Genomic DNA, 20,317 nt, shown 5'->3' with positions numbered 1-20,317 from the left:
AACATAGATCTTTTTAATGCCATGCCTTCCTGGTATTGGTGTGAATTTCGTGTTGATTCTTGGTATTTGCCCTGAAATATGCAAACACTAGCTTTGCACCTTCCTTGCTGGAGCTCCTCCCTAGAACCTGGAGATTTGCACAGCCTAGGATTCTGACATTTTTAAGCATGTTGCTTCTGGTTTACTAGCAAATGGAAAATTAAAAAGTAAAAGTGGAAATACAGCTCATGGAGCAGGGTAGGAAGAGACAGGAAGAAAGAAAGAGGAAGAGAGGAAGAGAAAGAAAGAAGGAAGGAGGAAGGAAGGAGGAAGGAAGGAAGAAAAAGAAAGAAAGAAGAAAAGAAAAGAAAGAAAGAAAAAATATTGTGGGACTAACTGGCTTCCCTCTCTTGGCTGGGACCCAGGACCCCCTGGAGAGCAGAATTGCTCCTGTCTCTGCTGAGAACCCTCCTACTCTCAACTTCACTGAGGTTGGGCTAGGGTTGGGCACATAGGAGGTTTTCTTCCTCTTGATTGCGCTTTATTACCTCTGAGTATTTTGGCGGCATGGAGGAGGAGCTGCTTTGCATCTGTATGTAAATGGGAGACTTCCCTGGAATTTCCACAGGCCCATTATTGCAGATTAAACACAAAAAACCAAAATCAGCCCTGGCTATACTGTGGCTTGGCTCTGTTTCTAACCCACTGTAAGAATTTTTATCAATATCTTCTTTTTCCATTTTATTTATATTTACCATTTAATATCATAGGTTACTACTTACTGTGTGTGGCTTGCTTTTATTTTCATTTTTACAAATACTCCTACCCAATGATTTTCCTAGTACATGAAGTAATTCTTCATTTCCCTACTTCTTTTAACTGTTGTTCCCTAAAACTACCTCTTTTAGGGCAGAGATGTCATTTGGCCCTTACTGCTCTATATTTGCCAAGCACGAGCAATGAGTTGTACGTGCGGTGCTAAGACCACATAGCAAAGGCTTTCTCGTGCTGCCGGAGATCAAAAGGGAGGTCATTTTAGGCGATACTTGGCGGCACAGCAATGTTGCCACTTAAAAGCGTAGAGAAAATGAATAATGTTCAAGTTGGCTGATGTAGTTATTGCTAAGCTTCAACTTTAGGAACCCTAAGGTTATCACCTGTGCTCTCTGTGGTGTGGTTCAAATCCCACCGCCCAGCTTGATGTTTAAAAGGTGACAGGTGTTGCTGGCAGATGTTGATGGTTTCTTAGCTTGACATTTTTTATTGGTAGGCTGACCTTATGGTCTAAACAGAGATGCTTCTGAGAGTGAAAGAGGGTGTTGCTGATAATTCTTCTGGAACAATAGGAGTGAACTGGAACTGTCCCTGTAGAAATAGAACATATGGTCACTCAGTGACCACAGTTTTGTGATTTCTGTCTACAGAGGATGAGAGTCATGTTAAGATATTCATGACTCCCAATGTTGAGTATTTTGTGGCTCATTCCTAACTTGGATAAAATGGTACTTGATTCAGTATTGGACACATAAAGGCATTGACAATTGGCTGAGAAGAGTAGTCAGAAGAGATGATGCTGAGTCAGAACTCCTCTCAATAGTGGTCTGTGTGGAGTACATTCAGAGATCCTCCCCCCGCCCCCCAGCTCGAGTGGTTGAATTGCCCATTTTATGTGTGAGCGAAGTGTGACTTGAGCAGTGAATCAGGATTTGTCAACACTCGGGACCTGGCGCGCATCCCACCCTTCTTTACATGAACTCAGAAGGGGGTCTTTGTGCTGCCCTTGCCCTCCCTCATCACAGAAGAAGGGTGGTGAAAAAGGCTTTTTAACTGCGTTCCTGTTTTGAATGAGTGAAGTTATTTTGGTCAGAGTCCTCTCCTCCTCTTGGCCAGCATCCTCCTCGAAATCCCCTGAGTGGGTCTGGTGTCCCAGAATGAGAGAAAATTCCTCTTGAGCAGCTAGATTCCCTGAGTAGAATCCCCCCACAACTTCTTTACTGAACCTTAGAGCAACTGTTCTGTATTCGATCTTAATTGTTCTGTAATGCTAGGTTAAATGCATTTTTAACCACCTTAAAATAAAAATATATTCTTTCTACTTTCTCTGCCCTCTGAATTCTTCAGTAGTGTAAGCACTTAGATAAACCAGAAGTAAGATGTGTTAAAAGATACCTTTTTCTTAAAATCTGGAATTTTGTACATACTGTATATTTTAAATTCACTTGATTTTGGAAGGTATGTTGTGTAGAATGACCATTAACTGTAATATAGATGTGGTCAAGCCTGTGCATTATAGTCCCCAGTTTTCTGGTGCAGCCTCTTGAAATAACCTAGATAAAAAGCTGGTTACATGCTGATATTTTCAGTCTGTGTGGCCTGAATTTCCAAACTGATCATTACGTACTGCCTGGAGCTTTCTATTCTCATTGGATTAAAAAATATTATTTTGAAGGGAATGGGGCAAAGAGGGTGACTGAGTTTACCGCACTCTGTTTTCTTTAACTGCGCGAAGAGTATTGAGTTACATGAAAACTGTCAGGATTTTTACCCAAATAAATAAGGCTTGCTTGCTTTTTTTTTTTTAAACAAATATAACCTAAATTGGATTTTTGGAAGAATCTCATTTTTAGCTTTAAAAAAAAATCTCAGAAGTAGGACATATTAGAAGTGACTGATCCTTGAATATGAGAATCCATATAGTTTTAATTTTCTTGTAAAACCTATTACTTGAGTTGGCCAATTTTTTGTGCATGCTAAAATACATAATTTTGTCCAGTCAAATTTTCAGGAAAAAAACTAAGGTATAAAAAAACATGCAAGAAAATAGCATTTATATGCAGTCACTTTTGGAATTTTCCTTGGTTCCATTATATGGATTATGAAAAGAAAATTGACAGTGGAACATTACAGTGTATTTTTTGGTTTGATCTGTTGTGTTTCAGCCTCTTACTGTTTGTAGGACATGGCAGCTAACATTACAGCCTTTTCCTAAGTAATAAGAAAGGCACCTTCATTAAGGGGTACAGAATGAATGTTGATACTTCTCCAGATACCAGATTGTTCTTAGATGCCTTAAAGCGTGTGAGAGGACACTGACAAGGAGACAACTGCTCAGATACTGGCCCAGCTGAGATGGTATCAGTGCTTGTCTGAAGGTTTGGGCAGTTGTTGAAACTGAAGGTGGAGTGCGACTCCATGCGTTATGGACACCTCCGGACAGTGAGGTGCACTACCCAGTGCAGGTGAGCCTAGGAGCTCTTTATCCCCATTTACTGTTGTTAGCTCCCAGAGATCCTGGCGCTGGTGGTTAGCACCCCACAGCCATCCTGTGATCAGTCCTGGCTGAGCGTCTGTGGTGAACCTCACACCAGCTTGTGAAGGGCTGTGGGCAGGCCTGTGATCAGGTGTGGAGAGTTTCTGGGCCAGGTGGTCCTTGAGATGGCGCACGGGACCACTCACACGGGGCACAGGTGTATACTCCGCTCACAGCACACTGTGAATTCTCTGGCTCCCTCTTCCTCACTTTGCTTAAGACTAATGTTGGGAGTATTTAAAGACAAGTTAGAGGGTTTTAGCCAAGAATCTGAGTGGATGAATAGCAGGAGTAGTGACTGGGCACAGTGCAAGGAACAGGAAGTCAGAAGCGAGAGCGTCGTGTTCGGCTCTGCGGTGCAAGGCATGTTAGCCTGGTAACTGCTGTTTACAGAGCATGCGCTCCTTGTAGGGTGAAAACCAAGGTTCTGTTTCTGTGTTTTTCATCGCTGTGGAGAGCCTGAGTGAGCCTTTTATGTAGATTATGTCATTTGCTTTTCCCATCTTATCTTTCCTGTATGGATACTATTCTCTTCATTTTATTGATGAGAAGACTCTAAAGCAAGGCTCAGAGACATGAACCCACTTAATTTGCCGAAGGCCGGGAGGCGAGGAGATGTGGAAGTGTTGGGACCTAGAGCTGGCTTGGTCTGACGCTGACGCTTATTGTGTTCCTTTTCTGGCACTCCGTTGTCTTTCTCAAATTTTAGTGTTTCTTCCTGCTAACCTCTCAATCGTGGCATGTGTGTGAAGAGGTATAACCAAGGTAATATGGGATAAAGGGTACATACCTGGAGCTTCCAGCCGGGGTAAGGTGGTGCAGGGAAAAGATTCTGAGTATAGAGCAGATAGAGTTGGAGGGGAGCAGTGGTTCAGGGGTGGGGGGTGGAAACAGGCCTCTTGTGGCGGACTCCCCCCCACCCTCAACTAGAATGTGACTTTAATTCACCAGCACACGGCCCTTCTGCACCTGGCCCTGGAGCTGAACGTCCTTCCTGGCAGGGACCAGCTGGTACGTGTGATTCCTGGAGGCAGGTAGGTGCCCGCCCGGTAGGGACACGGGCATAGCGTGGCTGAAAGTGTTCCTTTGTCCATGATGTCAGCGTCTCGCATCTTGTGTGGTGTTCACTGTGAGGGGAAGCAGAGTGAGCTTTCCGTCAGTGTCACACAGCGGGTTGGAGAGACTTAACTCCGCAGCACAGATGAAGAACACTGAGGTTGAAATCTTTTTTGGGATTTTCCTTATTCCTGATATATGTTAGTGGTGTTCAATTTTGCCAAAAATGTATTTTGGTTCATGAACTTTGGACTTTGTGTACATTTTTGTAGTGACAGCCTTTTAGGAAAAGTTATCCAATTTTGGCTTCGTTTTCAACAAATGATGTGGTTTTTCTCTCTTTGATTGTATCCTTAACGATTTTCAAGGGCTCATGATGATCATACAGTTTAAAGGTTAACATGTGAGCTGGATTTTCATGGAAAGGGGCCTTGAGAGGTTTCTTGTGAAATGGGGGAACAGAGAGGGGGGAAGAGAAATGCTGGACTCGTATTTCGTAAACTGCAGTATTTAGAGCAGGTTTCTTGAGCCCCAAGCAGAGAGCACACCAGTGAAGAGAGGCAGCCTCATCTTTTTTGTAGACCCAAAGCTCAGAACTCAGTGTTAAGAATGACTGCCACAGGCCAAAGAGATACCCTCCAACTTGCAAGGGGAGCCATTCCTAAATATAAGCATAACCTTTTATTTCTAATCCCCTTGTCCCTTATTTTTACTCTCCTGTCCCTCCCAACTCAACACTCATTGGAATTTAGAATCTCTTTATTCTAGTTCTGGCCTAAGGTTCCCAAGTGTTGGGAGCCGTGAAAGCTCTTTTCTGCTGAGCCTTTGAAGAATACGAAGATAGTGAGCAGGCCCCTCCTGGCCTCATGCTCTTTCTTGAAACGTACACACTTGCCCTCAGTGTCCCCCAGTGGCTTCCACACTTTGCACCGAGGTGGGTTCACAGGACCCCAGGCCTGGCCTTCGTGAACCCCGCAGAGTACGCACAGCTCCAGCCCGTTCCTGTCCGAGCTCTGGCTCTTGGAACTGTCCAGAATGTCCGCTGTTTTTTGTCTTATCATCTCCTTCCTTTTCACGCAGGTCCTTCCTGACTTGGTATTTAAGAAATACGTGTTTTGAATGTAAATGTAACTTTACACATATCATTGAATTTCATCTTCTTTCAGTTATTCCTGTTCAGATCGTTGGATAGTGTTTTTTTCACCCGATACAGCACTGATTTCCATGAGTTGTGTGGTCTGCAGGTCTGAGAACTAGGACTCCTCTATCTTGACGTCTGAGGCGCTGCTAGCAAGTGCCAAGGAGAGGGTCCGTCAGTGAAATGTATAGGCATCTGCTGTTTGCTGTCCTCTGTACCCTGTGTCAAGCTCTCTGAGAAGTGGGACACCTCCTACCAGCTGACCCCCTTTGACTTCTGCCAGTACCATCTTTGACCAGAACAGGATTTTGTTCCCTTGGATCTTGGTCCCTTGTTACCAGTCCCAGGATTGCCCGATGGAGATCCTTCAACTTTGGGGCAGACTTATATATCTGATAGAAATGGTTGTGGAGGTTTCTATGAAATAGTGAAATTTTCAAAGCAAGGAGACAGTCATTGTTTTAGATGTGATTGGCTTATCAAATACAATGCAGTTCCTTCTCACTAGCCCATAGAGCGGGCTAAAAAGCTCCCTTGTAATAAGATATGATTAAATGGTAGTATAAATTCTATGCCTTAACTTTGATAAAGATTGAAGTATAAAAATTAGTGAGAAATTTACATGTAAGAGCTCGGTTTGTGAGAAAATAGCACTAATTAGGAAGGACAGTGTTAAACTTTATGTCCTTTTCTCTTTGATTAAATCTTATGAGATTCTACATTTTTTTTTCTTTGTAAGAAATTACCTATTGGAAAGCTCACTAGAATTTAAGGATTCACTTAATTTCTCCTGATAGATGAAGTGCCCTCTGGGTATGAATTTGGAGTTCTGATGATTTTTTTTTTAATTCTCCCCTGATTTTCTAGAGGATTGGTAAGGAAGATGGGACCAAACACTGCTGAGAACCTCTGCTTTGCCATTTACCTCCTTCTAGAGCAGGGATGACAAATACAGGTGTGTTCAAGGACAAGGCATTAGTCCTCTGGGGTACTTTTCCTCTGAGCCGGGACAGTCGCCTGGACGTTTACACAAGTTGTAAAGCTACAGTCACAGTGGAGCATCCTTAATTTCCCTTGACTGAAAGCCCTGAGTCACAGTGTCTGGCCCCTGTACTTGTGTGGAACTTAGTTGTGCATGTGTGGTAATTTAAATCATGAAAAAATGTTCTGGGAGACCTCTTTTTTTTTTTTTTTTTTTAAAGATTTTATTTATTTGACAGAGACACAGCGAGAGAGGGAACACAAGCAGGGTGAGTGGGAGAGGGAGAAGCAGGCTTTCCGCAGAGCAGGGAGCCTGATGCGGGGCTCGATCCCAGGACCCTGGGATCATGACCCGAGCTGAAGGCAGACACTTAATGACTGAGCCACCCAGGCACCCAGGGAGACCTTTTTTTAAAAAGGACTGTTACAAAGACATCAATTTACTAAAAAATGTATTGTGTTCTTTCAGAAGAATTAATTCATCCCCTAAAAGTTATTAGTTTAAACAAAGTAGTACTTGTTAAATATTCCCTTATTTGAATAAAAAACTCCCCAACACCCCTAACCTTGAAGATACCCTAAATAATTAAAAAGAAAAAAATTCAATTCATCACAGGTACTTAAGCACCAGTCTCTTTTTTTCTCTTCGGTCCTCCACAGTGGCACCGGTTTCACACTTGGGTGGAACAGAGCTTAGTGCCACCTTCCCTTCTCGTTTGCTGAGGAAGGCACACAGGGACGGCTGTGGCCACTGCCGGCCGCACCGTTCAGCCTCTCTGGAGGGCTGTTTGCTGGGGAACCGGGGTCCTGCGGTGCGCTGGCAGCTTCATCTTAGACAAACGGTGGCTGTTTCATTTGAATGCATTTGTTTTTAGAAAATACTACCCAAGAGGATATGGCTTGGCAAGGAAAGATGGAGCCCCCAAATTAAAAAGGCACAGTTGTCCGTCCAGCTTTCTGTGTGCTCTGCGGTTTATTAATGAGGACTTCTCACTGGCCTTGACTTCAGGGTTCCCAAGCCAGCCGGGCAGTCGTCCCAGAGCATGCCGTGTGTTCGGGTAGCTGGGTTCCTTGTCTGCAGCAAATCCAGCGGTTGCTAACCGAATGCTTTGCACACTTCAACTTCCGGGGATTTCGAGCTGTTTTTGTTAGAAGAGCTTTGCTGCTCACCTTAGCAGCAGTAGTGATGTCTGGGGAGGTGCAGAGGGTACCGCACAGTTTGTGTGTTCCCTCAGCAAAAAGATAGCTGGCAGCTGCTGCTGGAAACTTGGTCCTGTGGCTGCGAGGCTGTCCCCTGCTCCACGGCCTCTGTCCAGTCCTTGGATCACAGAGTTTCGATTCTGCAAGGGGCCTTCCGCTGTCCTCTGATCTACTAAAGGCACTTGACAATGCTGTCGAGGCTTTGAACTTGTGATTTTTGTCACCTTGAGAAAACGAGGATGTGTCCGCGTACTGGATCATGTTTTCGTTTACTTAATATCAGCTGTCTGTTAGGATTCAGGAATTCATTGCTTTGGAGGCCTCCTTTCCTTGCTGTTTCTGTCCTCATATGATTAACGCATGGAGGTTTGAGAGGAAAGCTTGTATCTTAGTATCTTATAAATATTCCTGAAATAAACTTCTCTTGTAAAACACTTGTTCTCTCATGGTCCTTTTCAGTCCATATTGCATGTGGCAAGTTCTTGGTGTTTCAGGAAAATATTCAAGTTCTGTTAGTGGGAGTGAGAGTGGACACTTTGTTGGGTCAGTTTTCATCCATTTTGACACTCTTCCAGCACGACTATGATTACCTGTGATTCCTCTCTTTTTCTACACCACTTGTCATCTTCCTGTTCATTAATCACTTTTGCTGTTCTGAATCCTAACCAAAGATCAGACTCGTCCTGCAAGCAGCCTCCTTTCCTCGGGCAACCTGCTCTGTGTGGCCCCCGAAGCAGGCCTGGGTGGCTGGGTTGCTGGGCCTCCACGTGCAGGAGCCATCTGGCCCCAGTGGCTCACAGACAGTGCTGGGTGTGAACGGCCCCCAGGACTGTGGAACAGGCATTACAGTCTGTTTCTGTGAGTGTACCCGTAGCCTCTGGTGGTTCAGCATTTTTACTTCATAAAGCTTGTTTGGAATATAAAATACTGTAATTTTTTTTGACTGTTGGGTCTTGGGTTTTGAGTGTGCAAAAACGCCTAAGGGGTCATGGATGTTGATGAGTATAGTGAGGTGACAAAGACATTTTTGGAAAGCGGGAAGATCATTTGTTTAAAACCATTAGTGATAATTATTTGTAGAAGTTGTGATTTTCGGGGCGCCTGGGTGGCTCAGTCGGTTAAGCGGCTGCCTTTGGCTCAGGTCATGATCCCAGGGTCCTGGGATCGAGCCCCGCATCGGGCTCCCTGCTCGGCGGGGAGCCTGCTTCTCCCTCTTCCTCTGCCTGCCTCTCTGCCTACTTGCTCTCTCGCTATATCTCTCTACCAAATAAATAAATAAAATCTTTAAAAAAAAAAAAAGAAGTTGTGATTTTCATCATGATTTAAAACTTAATGAGCTGCTTTTGGCCCCTATACTTAAAATTTCTTCCCAGTGTTCAGTACGTAGGATGTTTACACCCATGATTCCTATAGTTTAAGACTTTCATGGCTCTACTCATTGGGTCATTGCTATGAATTCCAAAAATTTATCAATACTTTTATGAGCCCAGTGTCTATCTGTATCAGTAACTGTACGTACTGTAACTTTCTGAAATCTTTGTGCATCTTTCAATACAGATGTTTGTCTAATGCATTAATATCCTCTCCCCTCCCAACAAAAAGCTGTTATGAAACATTTAGTGCATCCTCCAGTCTGTAGCATCCTTAATCAAAGAGATAAAAAATTGATTTGTTGAAATGATTGTGCTTTAAAGAAGAATGAGGCGGTCTGTTTAACCCAGCCCTGGGAATGATTCTCAGGCAGATGATCCATAGATCCTGGAGTGGAGAGATTGTGTGGGAGACTGCGGTGGCTGGATTTCCCTAAAATATAAGTGGGCTGCCAGATCTCAAAGGCATTTTAGTCATTTTCAGGGACTGAATCCAGAACACCTGGATCTTTCTGCCTTTTCCCCATAAAATTAGGGTCCCCCTCCCTGCCTTCTTACCCATCCTTTTCTGTCTGTCCTCCCCCCTGAAAAGGCTAATAGCGAGTGTTCCCAAACTTTAAACCAAAACAAAACGAAGTTATGGAGGATTATGGGAGAGCTTGGTCCTGTTGTTTTCTTCCACATTGAATCCTGGAGACTATTGACATCAACTGAAAAATAACTACATAAAAGCATTGACAGTGTACTCCCTTCCAAGTCCTAAGTGGGATGGACGTTCTGTTCATGGTGGGCCAGCTCTCATGAACAGCGAAAGACATGACCGGCATCAAGTTTTTAAAGGTGGCAGTGAGAACAGGTGTGCTGGGCTCTGAGCAAGCTCCCAGGCCCAGATTGGCCACCATGTCCTGGTGGAGTACTGTCCACACCTGGCTCTGTGCTACCCGCCTTCTGTGCGCACCTGCCCTCCACCCAGGTGCCTCACGTGCCCCTTATGTGCACCTGCCCAGGATCATACCTGCCCCGCATGTGCACCTGCCCCCAACCTCCGTGCCTACCCACGCCTCATGTGCACCTGCCCCCCTTGTGTGCCCTCCCCCTCCTGTGCGTACTGGCTGCCCCCAACCCCCCTGCGCCCCTGCCCCTGTGCCACTTGCCTACCACATCTGTGGCTGCAGAGACGGCTTCCAGGCTGAGGAGCAGGAAGGAATTGGTACTGCTGTTCTGATACCAAACACCGAGGAAAGGGTGAGGAGGTGCTAAAAGATAAGTGGAAGTAATGATTGGGAGAACACAGGGGAAAAAAGACCAAATTTCTGGGGTACATGGGGGAAATTTTAAAAAAATATTTGGAAGCTGATTTAATTAGTTAGAATTAAACTTGCTTGAATTTGGCTAATTCATGACATGTATTTTCGTAACAAATTTAAATGAAGCATTTTCTTGCTGCCAACTGCAAAAAAGCATTTGCCTATTTATGTAGCCTTAACTTTTGCCAGGTAAGTTTTTAAACCTTGCATTTAATATCACTAGCATTTTATGTTGCCTTGTCTAAAATTGTGAGTGTATATTAAGTACTTTATGGCCAGTAATAGAATTTTTAACAGGAGATATAGTTGTCTCCAATGTTTATTTGATGCCTTATAGGGCTTGTTCATAGTTTTTTAAATTGTTTTTTCCTACAGGTGATTTGAATTAGCAAAGGGAGCATTGGTGTATTTATATTTGACATACTGTATTGGGAAAGCTCTGACGGGATTAACCAAACTATGGATAGTTAGGAAATAGTCCCATAGGCTGAGTGTACATCTAACTGCAACACGAAGATCTGCCCTGTTCCTCTTACAAATGGGTTGATTTTTGTCATTTGTATAGTGAGATAGACAACTGCTACTTCCTTGTTGATTCCTTGAAACTTCGGAAACCTTCCCCAATGAATAGACTCCTTATAGGTTGTAGACATGGAGTGGGAGGTGGGGAGTGTGAAGTTTTTCTTCTTTCAATCAGAGAAGACTGTTTTGCTGTTCTGAGTATTTCAGCCTGGGAAGAACTGCTGGAAAAACTGATTCCTAGTTATGCCTTAGTAAATGCTTTCAAAATATTTTTTTAGGCAGCTTGGGACAGGGAGTTTTGAATAGCTTGTTAAACAGACTTTTAAGAGGTAGAACCAATTAGCACTACTGAGTAGTGTTTAAATGTTGACTAGATTCATGAGACTATGCTGGAAAATAAATTGCAAACTTGAGTTAAGTGTGACATTTTAAATAAGCCTTTGGTCCTTAAAATCACTTTTCCTGAGCTGGAGATGAACCAGCTTCTCTCTTGTTTTTCTTGCCTAGTCACCGAGCTTTAGAGCACTAGGCTGGCCCCCCCAACACTCAAACATATTCCTTTTTTAGAAATAAAAGTACCTGGCCTCTATGATACATAACTGTGAGTCATCCAATGGATATTAGAGAACTATAAAAACATGCTTCAAGATAGTTTTTCATGTTGTTCCAGAGCACAGTCTAAATATGGACTCATTTGAAATTGAAGTGAAAGGCTGTATCCTTGGTGCCCTGATGGAACATTCTGGTTGGTGGTTCTTTGAGCTGCCATGGAGCGGGCAGGGCCACCCTCACCTGGGCAGAGGCACTTGAGTTTACTTGCATCCAGGCCTGAAGTGGTGGCCTGTCCTTTGTGTGTCAGTGACCAGCAAATGTTTGTGACTCTTGGACCTAGCGACTCACCGTTTTGTTAATGCCAGTGTGAGCCAATATTGCCTTCATGGTGGATAAAGCCATAGTTGGTTAAAGTTTTATGTGAATGTTTAGTAATATTTGAGCAAATTGGAGCCTGAGTGCCTGGTCATAGCAAGATACATACCAACATGTGGGAAAGTCATGAGATGAAAAGTTAACTTGGCCAGGGCAGCCTAGCCTGATGAATGGGAACTCGATAGTATTTTATGGAATGCCAGTTTTGGTCTTTCTTATGTGTCTAATTATGATGTCAAAGTACAATAAGTTAGTAAGTTCTGGAATGTGTTATATGCTATTTTCCCCCACCATTTCAAAATGCAGCATATAGTATTAGCAAGGACTGCAGAGCTGCTCTCCAACAAACAGTTAACAGGGGCAGGAAGGATTTTTAAGAAAAGGTAAAAGTTACCAGGTGGTTTTTGTTGGGGGTTGAGGCTCTAAGGTGCAAAGAGAATTGCCACTCTCTCTGTGTTACCGTGCGATGGTGAACGTGTGTCATGGGCTTTGTTTGATTCACTTTTATTGCTCACAGTCCTTAGCACTGTATCTGGCATCTAACTGGCTCTTGGTTGGGGTGTACCTTTGAATCTGTGTTTTTGAAGATCCTTGTACCCAGGAGTATGTATGTAGAGCAATCACAGTCAATCCTATTTAAACAAATTGTGTTTCTTTTGTTGTTAGAATTTTTGAATTTATGAAGAAAAAATGGACATTAGGATTGGTACTTGCATTTGAATTTTTATTTAAAATAGATTCCACATAGAACTCTGAGTGAGTAAAAGAGGATATGGATGCTTGTTTTATATGGAATGCTTCAAGGAATTATTGTTCTTTAGGTGTTACATTTTGTGGGTTTCCTGATTATTAAAATGCTGTATTTTCTTGTAAAACAATGAGAGAAAGAGATGTAGGGGAAGGAGGGGAAGGAATTATTAAAATAATAAAAGGAGGGCTTTCCCTTTCTTACAGGGATAAGTGTGTTTTGTCATTGAAATTTTTGTCCTGCTGTGAGCTACTCCTGGTTGAGCTGGGAGCAGACCCCATTCTTTTAGTTTGCTGATAGGAAGCTTGAATCCATCTTTGCTTTTTTCATAATTATAGCCTCGCTTTTCTCCTCACCAGCTGAGAAGTTAGACTGAAACATCAGGATGGACTATAATTTCCAATATGTGAATACAAATTTTATAAAATCACTGGTGTTTTATTTGTGGCTTCTGCTAGGTGACCCAAAATAAAAAGCTTAAAACATACTTTGGTGCAAAGGACAAAGTGTGCGCTTGCTGGAGTTGGGTAAATCTTGGATGCCGTTTCTGGTGATCTTGGAGGAACCATGGTGCCGGCTCACCCTTCCGGCCTGCTGTGCTACCTGCTGCTCTGCTTGTCGCCGTCACTTATTCAGTAATTTAATACTGTTACCCCCACTCCACAGATGAGGAAACTGAGGTACAGAGTGGCTGAGTAGCCCAAGGCAAGAGTTGGTTAAGGGTGGAGTGATTTGAACCTAGTTCCTGGTCCCTGCTCGTAACTGCTCAGCTAGAACTTAAAAAAATTTCTTTTTAAATTTTTTTTTGAGAGAGAGAGAGAGAGCACGTGTGCATGAGGGGAGCGGCAGAGGGAGAGGGAGAGAGAATCTGAAGCAGGCTCCACGCCGGGTGTCACTGGGGCTCGATCTCATGACATTGAGAGTCGGACGCTCAACTGACTGAGCCACCCAGGCGCCCCTGCTCAGCTGGAACTTTGAAACAATTCAGTAGACAGGAGTGTAAATTAATACAACTTATTTTTTTGTGACCTATAAAATCAGACCCATTATTTTCCATTCCTTACACAGACTCTAATGTTTTGAAAGGTGTTTCCTATTTTTGAATGCTCTTTCTGCCTTCATTTTCATCCTTTTCCGCTGCACCGTTGCTGATAACCTGTAAACAGGGCTTGTAACGGAGAGGAAGGAGGCAGTCTCATCAGTAATGACTTCAAGCTCCTCCTTCACCTATTGCTGCTTTTCAGTTTTTCTGCTGTAATTCCTCCTTTTCTGCTGTAGTTCCTCACCAGTTTCTAGGTTTGTTCTGTGGATTGAATCCTGTATTGCTTTTTAGCCTGGAATGTTTGTGTGGGGAGAATCCAGTGAGGTAGTTCAAGATGAAATACTGTGAAATGAATACTTTAGTAAACCCATGCACTTGTGTGCACATTACATGTATTTTTAGCAATTGAGCTTTGGCTCATTGTAGTGAAAATGTTTTTCCATGAATAATTCTTTAATGTTGGTCTTGGGCTTTTGCTACAGATGTTACAAGTTTGGCTCTGCTTCTCCTTTTGAAAAACTCCTACAAATTGCCAGTTCGGTGTAAGAGTTATGGAATCACATTACTTTTGAATTATGTTTATTTCTATTTTTAGTATTTTTCTCTATATAGTACTGTAAAAATGTGTCTATATGTGAAATTATTTTGTAGTGAGGATGTTGGCATGGGACTTATAGCCTTTGTCTACTTTTGAATATCATATAAAAGTCTGGGACTTCTCCCACAGTTTAATATTTGGCACTATTTTTATTATCAAATCTGGACTAAAATCTCTAGCCCAACTGCAAGTGTAATGTTGAAATTTTTATCAGTTCCCAAGCACCCAGTATTTCTGTCGAATTGGATTGGAGAGAGCTGGGAAAGGGTTAATCCCGAAGAACCCAAAAATAGCAGTTCCTCTTCATCCTAAGTAAGTATGTGGTCTTGGAGAACGTTGGATAATTCCTGTGTTAGCTTGACACATGACCAGGGCACTGGGTAGATTTACGTGTGAGTGCCGTTCATTTTCATGCTCTCCGGAATGTATTTGGTGCTATTTCTGCCACCCTAGGCTTTAAAGAAGTCTGTAGTTCATTGGGGATTGCAGAGAGCTGAGGTGCTGCCATTCTGACCATGTTCAGAAGTTAGTTCATATCTGGCACAGACGATTGGCCTTTTTTGGTCAACAGAAGCTAGTTTACATAGTAGTGAATGAATCTATGAAAAGGAAAGTTACAGGAAAGTTATATTGAGCTAATGTAGGCTACCAATTTTGAATAGAGGGAAGATGACTATTTAAAGGGATTGCTTCCTTAATCCCCAGTGGTCTTTGCTAACACATGGCCTTGATGGGGTGCTTGGCGGGAGTGAGGACTGCACTGGGCAGACCCATCCAGCTAGCGGGATAACGTTGTATGAGGAAGCCTAGTGACAGACGTAGTATCAAGTTTAGGCAGTCTGAAAGGAAAAGCATAAAGTCAGCGACTTACACAAATATTTGAAAAATTGATGTATCTCTTTGTTTATAAGAGATTACTTTTAAAAGTGTGTGTCCCCCCTAAAAAGAAGAAAAGTCTATTCCTATAGGAGATTTGAGCCAGAGGTGAGACTGGCCTTAGCTCCCCTGAAGCGTCTTTCTCGGGGCCTTCCTATAGACACACGTGCTCTTTTGTAGGCAGGGGTATTGGATTTACTCACTTCCTGCCTGTTTAAATGTTTCAGGCACATGAAATTCAGCATAAATATTTCTTTAATTGGCCTTCTCTGTCCCTTATTCATTCATTTGATGACCTACCCAGATGCCTGGGGCAGTGACTTGTGGAACTTGTGATCCTTTGCAAATACCTGGTTCCCCTGTCTTGGAAGAACTCACTAAATTAAAAAGAAAAAAATTCCTTCTCACACAGAAGCGAATGGCTGGCCTGGTCTACTCCCAAGTATCTCAGGACAAATTTACATACACACCTCTTCATTTGATGCCTGTGGCTTTTAAGAAAGAAAGCCAGGTAACAGTGCATAGTGATTTAATCAGTTTGTATCTGCACAAGTGCTTCTAGGATTTCCCTCCCTGGTGAATTAGGTAACAAGGCCCCTCTTCTGAGATTGATACATCTATAATTAACTAGCCCAGCCAGCTCTCCTCGAAAGTGGGGAGTGGCAGGCTGACTACCCCCCAGCTTCTGCCGGATTGCTCCCCTACCCCAAGAGGGATGCAGGACATGGGAAGCACTGCTAATGTGGTGTGTTGACTATGATGGTGTGTCAACCCTCAGTCCCATCACTGCATGTCTGCATCTGTGTCTCTCCCCCGGCCCCCCAAGGCACAGGGCCTGAGTATTAAAGTTGTCATAGCATTTATCAAGCCACTTTGAGGTAATTGGTAAATATGTATGTTGTACTCTGCACCCACAGACTTAAAAATGACTTCTCTAGAAATTAGTCAGAAGTTGCTGTCCACAAATCACTTTCTGGCCCTTCAGTGTACACTTAGAATTCTTTCACCGCCATTTTGAAAATGGGCATAGCAAATTGTCCACCTATTTTCATCATTAACACATAGAGTATGATATACTTTCTCAAAAATGATTAAATCGTGGAACGAGTAGGGAAGTTCATTCTGATGAAGTAGACCATACTCAGGACTTAGAGAAGTCAGCCACGTCAGGAAACTTGCAGTCTGGAAAGAACATTTACCAGTAGAGAATTCTTGAGGTTCTGAATACAGGTTTCCCTTGCTCGCAGAAAGTTCATGTTACACCACTTGTCTTTTATGAAAGACGTGCTTTAGAGTACCAGTTTTCACTAATAGAAAGAAATCCAAAGAAGATTTTGGCTTTTACAAAATGGTAATTGCTTCTTTGCTTTACACCATTTTGGGGTATGAATGGTTTCATAGGCACCCTCTACTTTGGGTAAGCAGTGGAGACCTGGAGATGTCCCTGAAGCTGGTAGCCCTGCTTCTCCACTGTGAAATCCTGATTTTGTTGATTAACCTCGTTGTATTCAGTAACAACCCTAAATAGTTTATTTATTGGTGGTGTTTTCCCTCTTTTTTGTTTATATTAAACATATTGGGATGTTGGCATATGAAAGATGTGAAAAAAATAGAAGGAATTTAGAAAATGTAATAAAAACTAGAATTAGTTGTTAATGTATCTTGATGTGAAAAAAAATTCTGAAAGAATGATGCATCTAATCTTTGGAGATAATGTGGTTTTCTAAAGAAGAGGAGCCTATTTAGCATTAATAATAACAGCAATATATACATTATCTCAGTAATATATACATTATCTCAAAAGAAGAGTCCACAGTAACTTCTTGGAAACCTAAAGTTGGTTACCAGATAATTTTTTGTTGTACAAACCAGAATATTTTTGAGAATGAAAAGGAATGCTATTAATAACTGTGCTGGGACACCAGGTGTAAATCAAAACTGCCTATAAGACAGTGAATAAAATGAATGTAATGGGACCCTTCTTACTAAACAAGTGTCTTTGGCCTTTCCATGAACATTTACAGGCCAAGACTAGAAGAGGGGAAGGTCTGCCTAACAGAAGCACATCAGCTCACTGACTTGATCTGGTTTGTTATTCCTTCCATTGAACCAAAATTCTGTGTAGACATTACCCATCCTCAGAGCTAAATTTGGACTGCCCTTAAAATCAGAGTTTTAAAAACTTGAGTGTGGTATTGATTTATTTTTATGATAGTTTACATATCGGAAGTGATCACTTTGCAAAGCATAGTTTACTTCAAAGGTGAAAGAGTGATCATAGTTAAGGACAAATGCCACGTATGTCATTGTTCTCAGCAGCTTATGAGATTTGGAGAACTCTGGGTATTTTAGAAAGTTTTCCACAGCTGGGAGGAATGAAATGCTGGGAAGTAACTGAGAAATCTGTGGCAATAGTTGCTCTAATTACAAGAGTTCAGACTTGGAGATTTTGTTTAAACTGCATTTCCATGCAGCTTCTATTAGTATAACGATTTTGAATTAATGTTTATTGTGTGATACATACTATAATAATAGGTTATGACACGGTTAACTCTAATTAAGTGCATTAAGCAACTTAAAAACAGTATTGTTATTTGCTTCCATTTTTGTTTTAGGAGAAAGTATACAGTGGGCACAATACAGATAAGATCGTGCAGGGATGTATCACTAAATTCAACTGCTTATTTGAGGGTTAGTGGAATTTAAATCTGCTTCTGACTGATGGTAACTTGACCAGATTTTCTGTTTATGTATACTTTGAAAATACGAACACATAGAAATTAATTTCCTTTTATAAAAGAGGTGGACTGAATTCTGAAGCTGGTTCTTTTAATTTCAAGATAGTATTTTCAACCGGAATCATTCACTGTTCTCTCATTCTCATGGTCAAAAACGAGATGTTACTATATGTCGTTCCCAAAAACTGCTTTGTAGCCGGTTAGGCAGTCATGTGCTTGGCAGATGTAACTAAATAAGTAAAATAAGTGTAGTAAAAATAAGTACATCATCGGCCTTAACTTATTTAGTTAATATTTTACTAGTTATATCATTCATGCCCCCTTCCTTCTCTATGTCATATCTATTATCTAAAATTTTTTCCCTGAAACATACTGTGATGAAGTTGTTGTGTCTCTTACCTCCAGATGCCTCAGTGTGTATTTCCTAAAACCAAGGACATTCTGTTACATCCACAGTAAAATGATCAAAATCAGGACAATTACATTGATTCCGTATTTTACCCGATTTACAAACCTTATGCACACCTTGTCCGTTTTCTCAGTCAAGTCCTTTACCTGGTGCTGGGTTCATTCCCAGGTCACACAAGAGTTTTGTCTCATAGCTCTTTAGTCTTTAATCCGGAAGAGTTCCTTAGTTTTTCCTTATCGTGAGGACCTGGACAGTTTTGAAGAATTCAAGCTAGTTAATTCTAGCTAATTGGTGGAATGTTCCTCAGTTTGGATTTGTGTTCTCTTTCCTCCTGACTAGATGCAGATTATTCATTTTTGTTAGAAATGCTGCAGAAGTGAAGTTTTATTCTTCTCTGCATTTTATCAGGAGACTTAGAATGGTTCCTACCGATCTCCTTTGTAGAATTAATCATGTTTCATTTTGTAACTAATGAGTATCTTGTGCGCATGTTCTTTGAAACTGTAAATATCTCACTCTCATTTCTCATTGTACTTTCTCTCATTAATTTTATACCCATTGATGGTTTTTAGGTAAAATAATTATTACCGTGGTATTTGCCAAATGGTAATTTTCTAATTTCTTCACTTATTTTACTATTATTGGTTGGAATCCTACTGTAAGAAAGAGCCTTCCTTTCTTATTTACTTATTTATATCAGAATGGGCACATAGATTCTCATTTTATTTTACTGATTATTATCATTACTATTTTTGTTCAAATTGTTCCAGGTTAGCCAGTGGGAACCCAGTCAAGTTTTGACTCATCCTGAGCACTTTTTGAGCACTTCCTGGCTTTTCCTGAGCACTTCCTTTTTTGTTTATTCTATTTTAGTTGGTGGTGTGTGTGTGTGTGCGCGCATGTGGAATTTACTGGATTTTATCTAAATTTATGCATGTATTTGTGTTTATATAAATTTAAAAACTCTAAGTGAGCCTTATTTAAATGTCAGTGATGGTTGCCTTTGGGATTACTAGTTATCTGCATTTTCTTCCTCCCCCCCTCAAATGGCCATTTGGCAGGTAATGTTACTTTCATTGGGGGGAAAAGGCTTTTCTTTAATAGCAAAGATTAGTTGTGATTGGCAGTCACACATTTCTGAACCTAGCTGAAATTATCACGCATTTTATGCCTGTCATTTAGAACGTACATGTTTTTCAGGATACATTATATGTGAAATGGAGCACTGCCACTAAATGGTGGTTTAATGAGTTGAAGTAATTCTTCTACCTTTAGAAGAAGTCGTGATAACCTTGCTATAATCCATTCTTATGATAGATGAGGCATTTGGTGCCTGGGAGGTTAAGTGACTTGCCCACAGTCAGAGAGTGGATTGAGAGCAAATGTAATGTTCTTGCTGAGTCCAGTATTCTTAGATAATCTCAATTATTGTTTTCATTTGTTAACCACCTTCTAGCTGCAAGGTACCATATGAAGTATTAAAAGAGCCTTAAGCTTAAATTTTCATGTGTTATTCATTGGATAATCTAAACACTTTATATGCAAAGGTTATCAAAGTCCATTCGCTGTGATTAATGATTTCACAACTTTAAGGGATTCTGAATTGGCTTCATGTTAGACCATAGTCATGAAATGCTCATCAGTCTACTGCTTGGCACTAATCTTGTAATTACACTGTTATTCTATAATTATAAAAACATAGTTGGATTGAAAGAATGGAGGGCTGGTATATTTAAATTTGTAAACTTTCTCTGGGATGAAGATGGGCCTCCCAGGAGAAAAAGTCTCCTTGTGCACCGTTAAGTGACGTCTGTAGAATGTCAAGAATGCCTTCCCGAACCCCCCTCAGACTTGCTCTGACTCCACCCTCCTGCCCTCTGAAAGCACCTCGTCCTGGTTCATGTAGTTACTGTGGTGGTAGGTCCATACATGTGTGCATTGAGATGCTTCCTGTCTCTCTTGTCCTCAGCTCGGTCCTTAGCTCCAGGCACAGCACCTTCATACAGCAGGGGTGCAGTAAAAATGAGAATGTCCTTTGCCCTGTCCAGTGCTGTATGGTAGAGGTGAGGGTCTTCTGGGTCCTTCTCCCTCCCTCCCTCCCTCCCTCCCTCCCTCC

General features: G+C 41.8%; 1 protein-coding gene across 6 annotated transcripts in view; it reads left to right on the top strand.

The window, feature by feature from the left end:
• Nucleotides 1-20,317, top strand: part of TRIO (trio Rho guanine nucleotide exchange factor) — a 337,626-nt gene that overhangs the window by 29,415 nt on the left and 287,894 nt on the right. For 2 of the 6 annotated variants that reach the window (XM_073891081.1, XM_073891079.1), the window contains exon 1: nt 6,411-6,438. The exons of the other annotated variants lie outside the window; for them this stretch is intronic. In XM_073891081.1, the coding sequence (XP_073747182.1) occupies nt 6,426-6,438 (13 nt within the window). In that variant the 5' untranslated portion in view covers nt 6,411-6,425. Of the gene's footprint in view, nt 1-6,410; nt 6,439-20,317 lie in introns of those variants that run through there. 6 annotated transcript variants of the gene reach the window in all.

Source organism: Callorhinus ursinus, unplaced genomic scaffold (genome assembly GCF_003265705.2).
Source record: "Callorhinus ursinus isolate GAN/ISIS: 27379988/994484 unplaced genomic scaffold, GSC_fseal_2.0 scaffold3, whole genome shotgun sequence".
NCBI classification, from domain to species: Eukaryota; Metazoa; Chordata; class Mammalia; order Carnivora; family Otariidae; genus Callorhinus; species Callorhinus ursinus.
The sequence above is the reverse complement of the archived record's forward strand: the minus strand, read 5'-3'. Positions and strand labels throughout refer to the sequence as shown.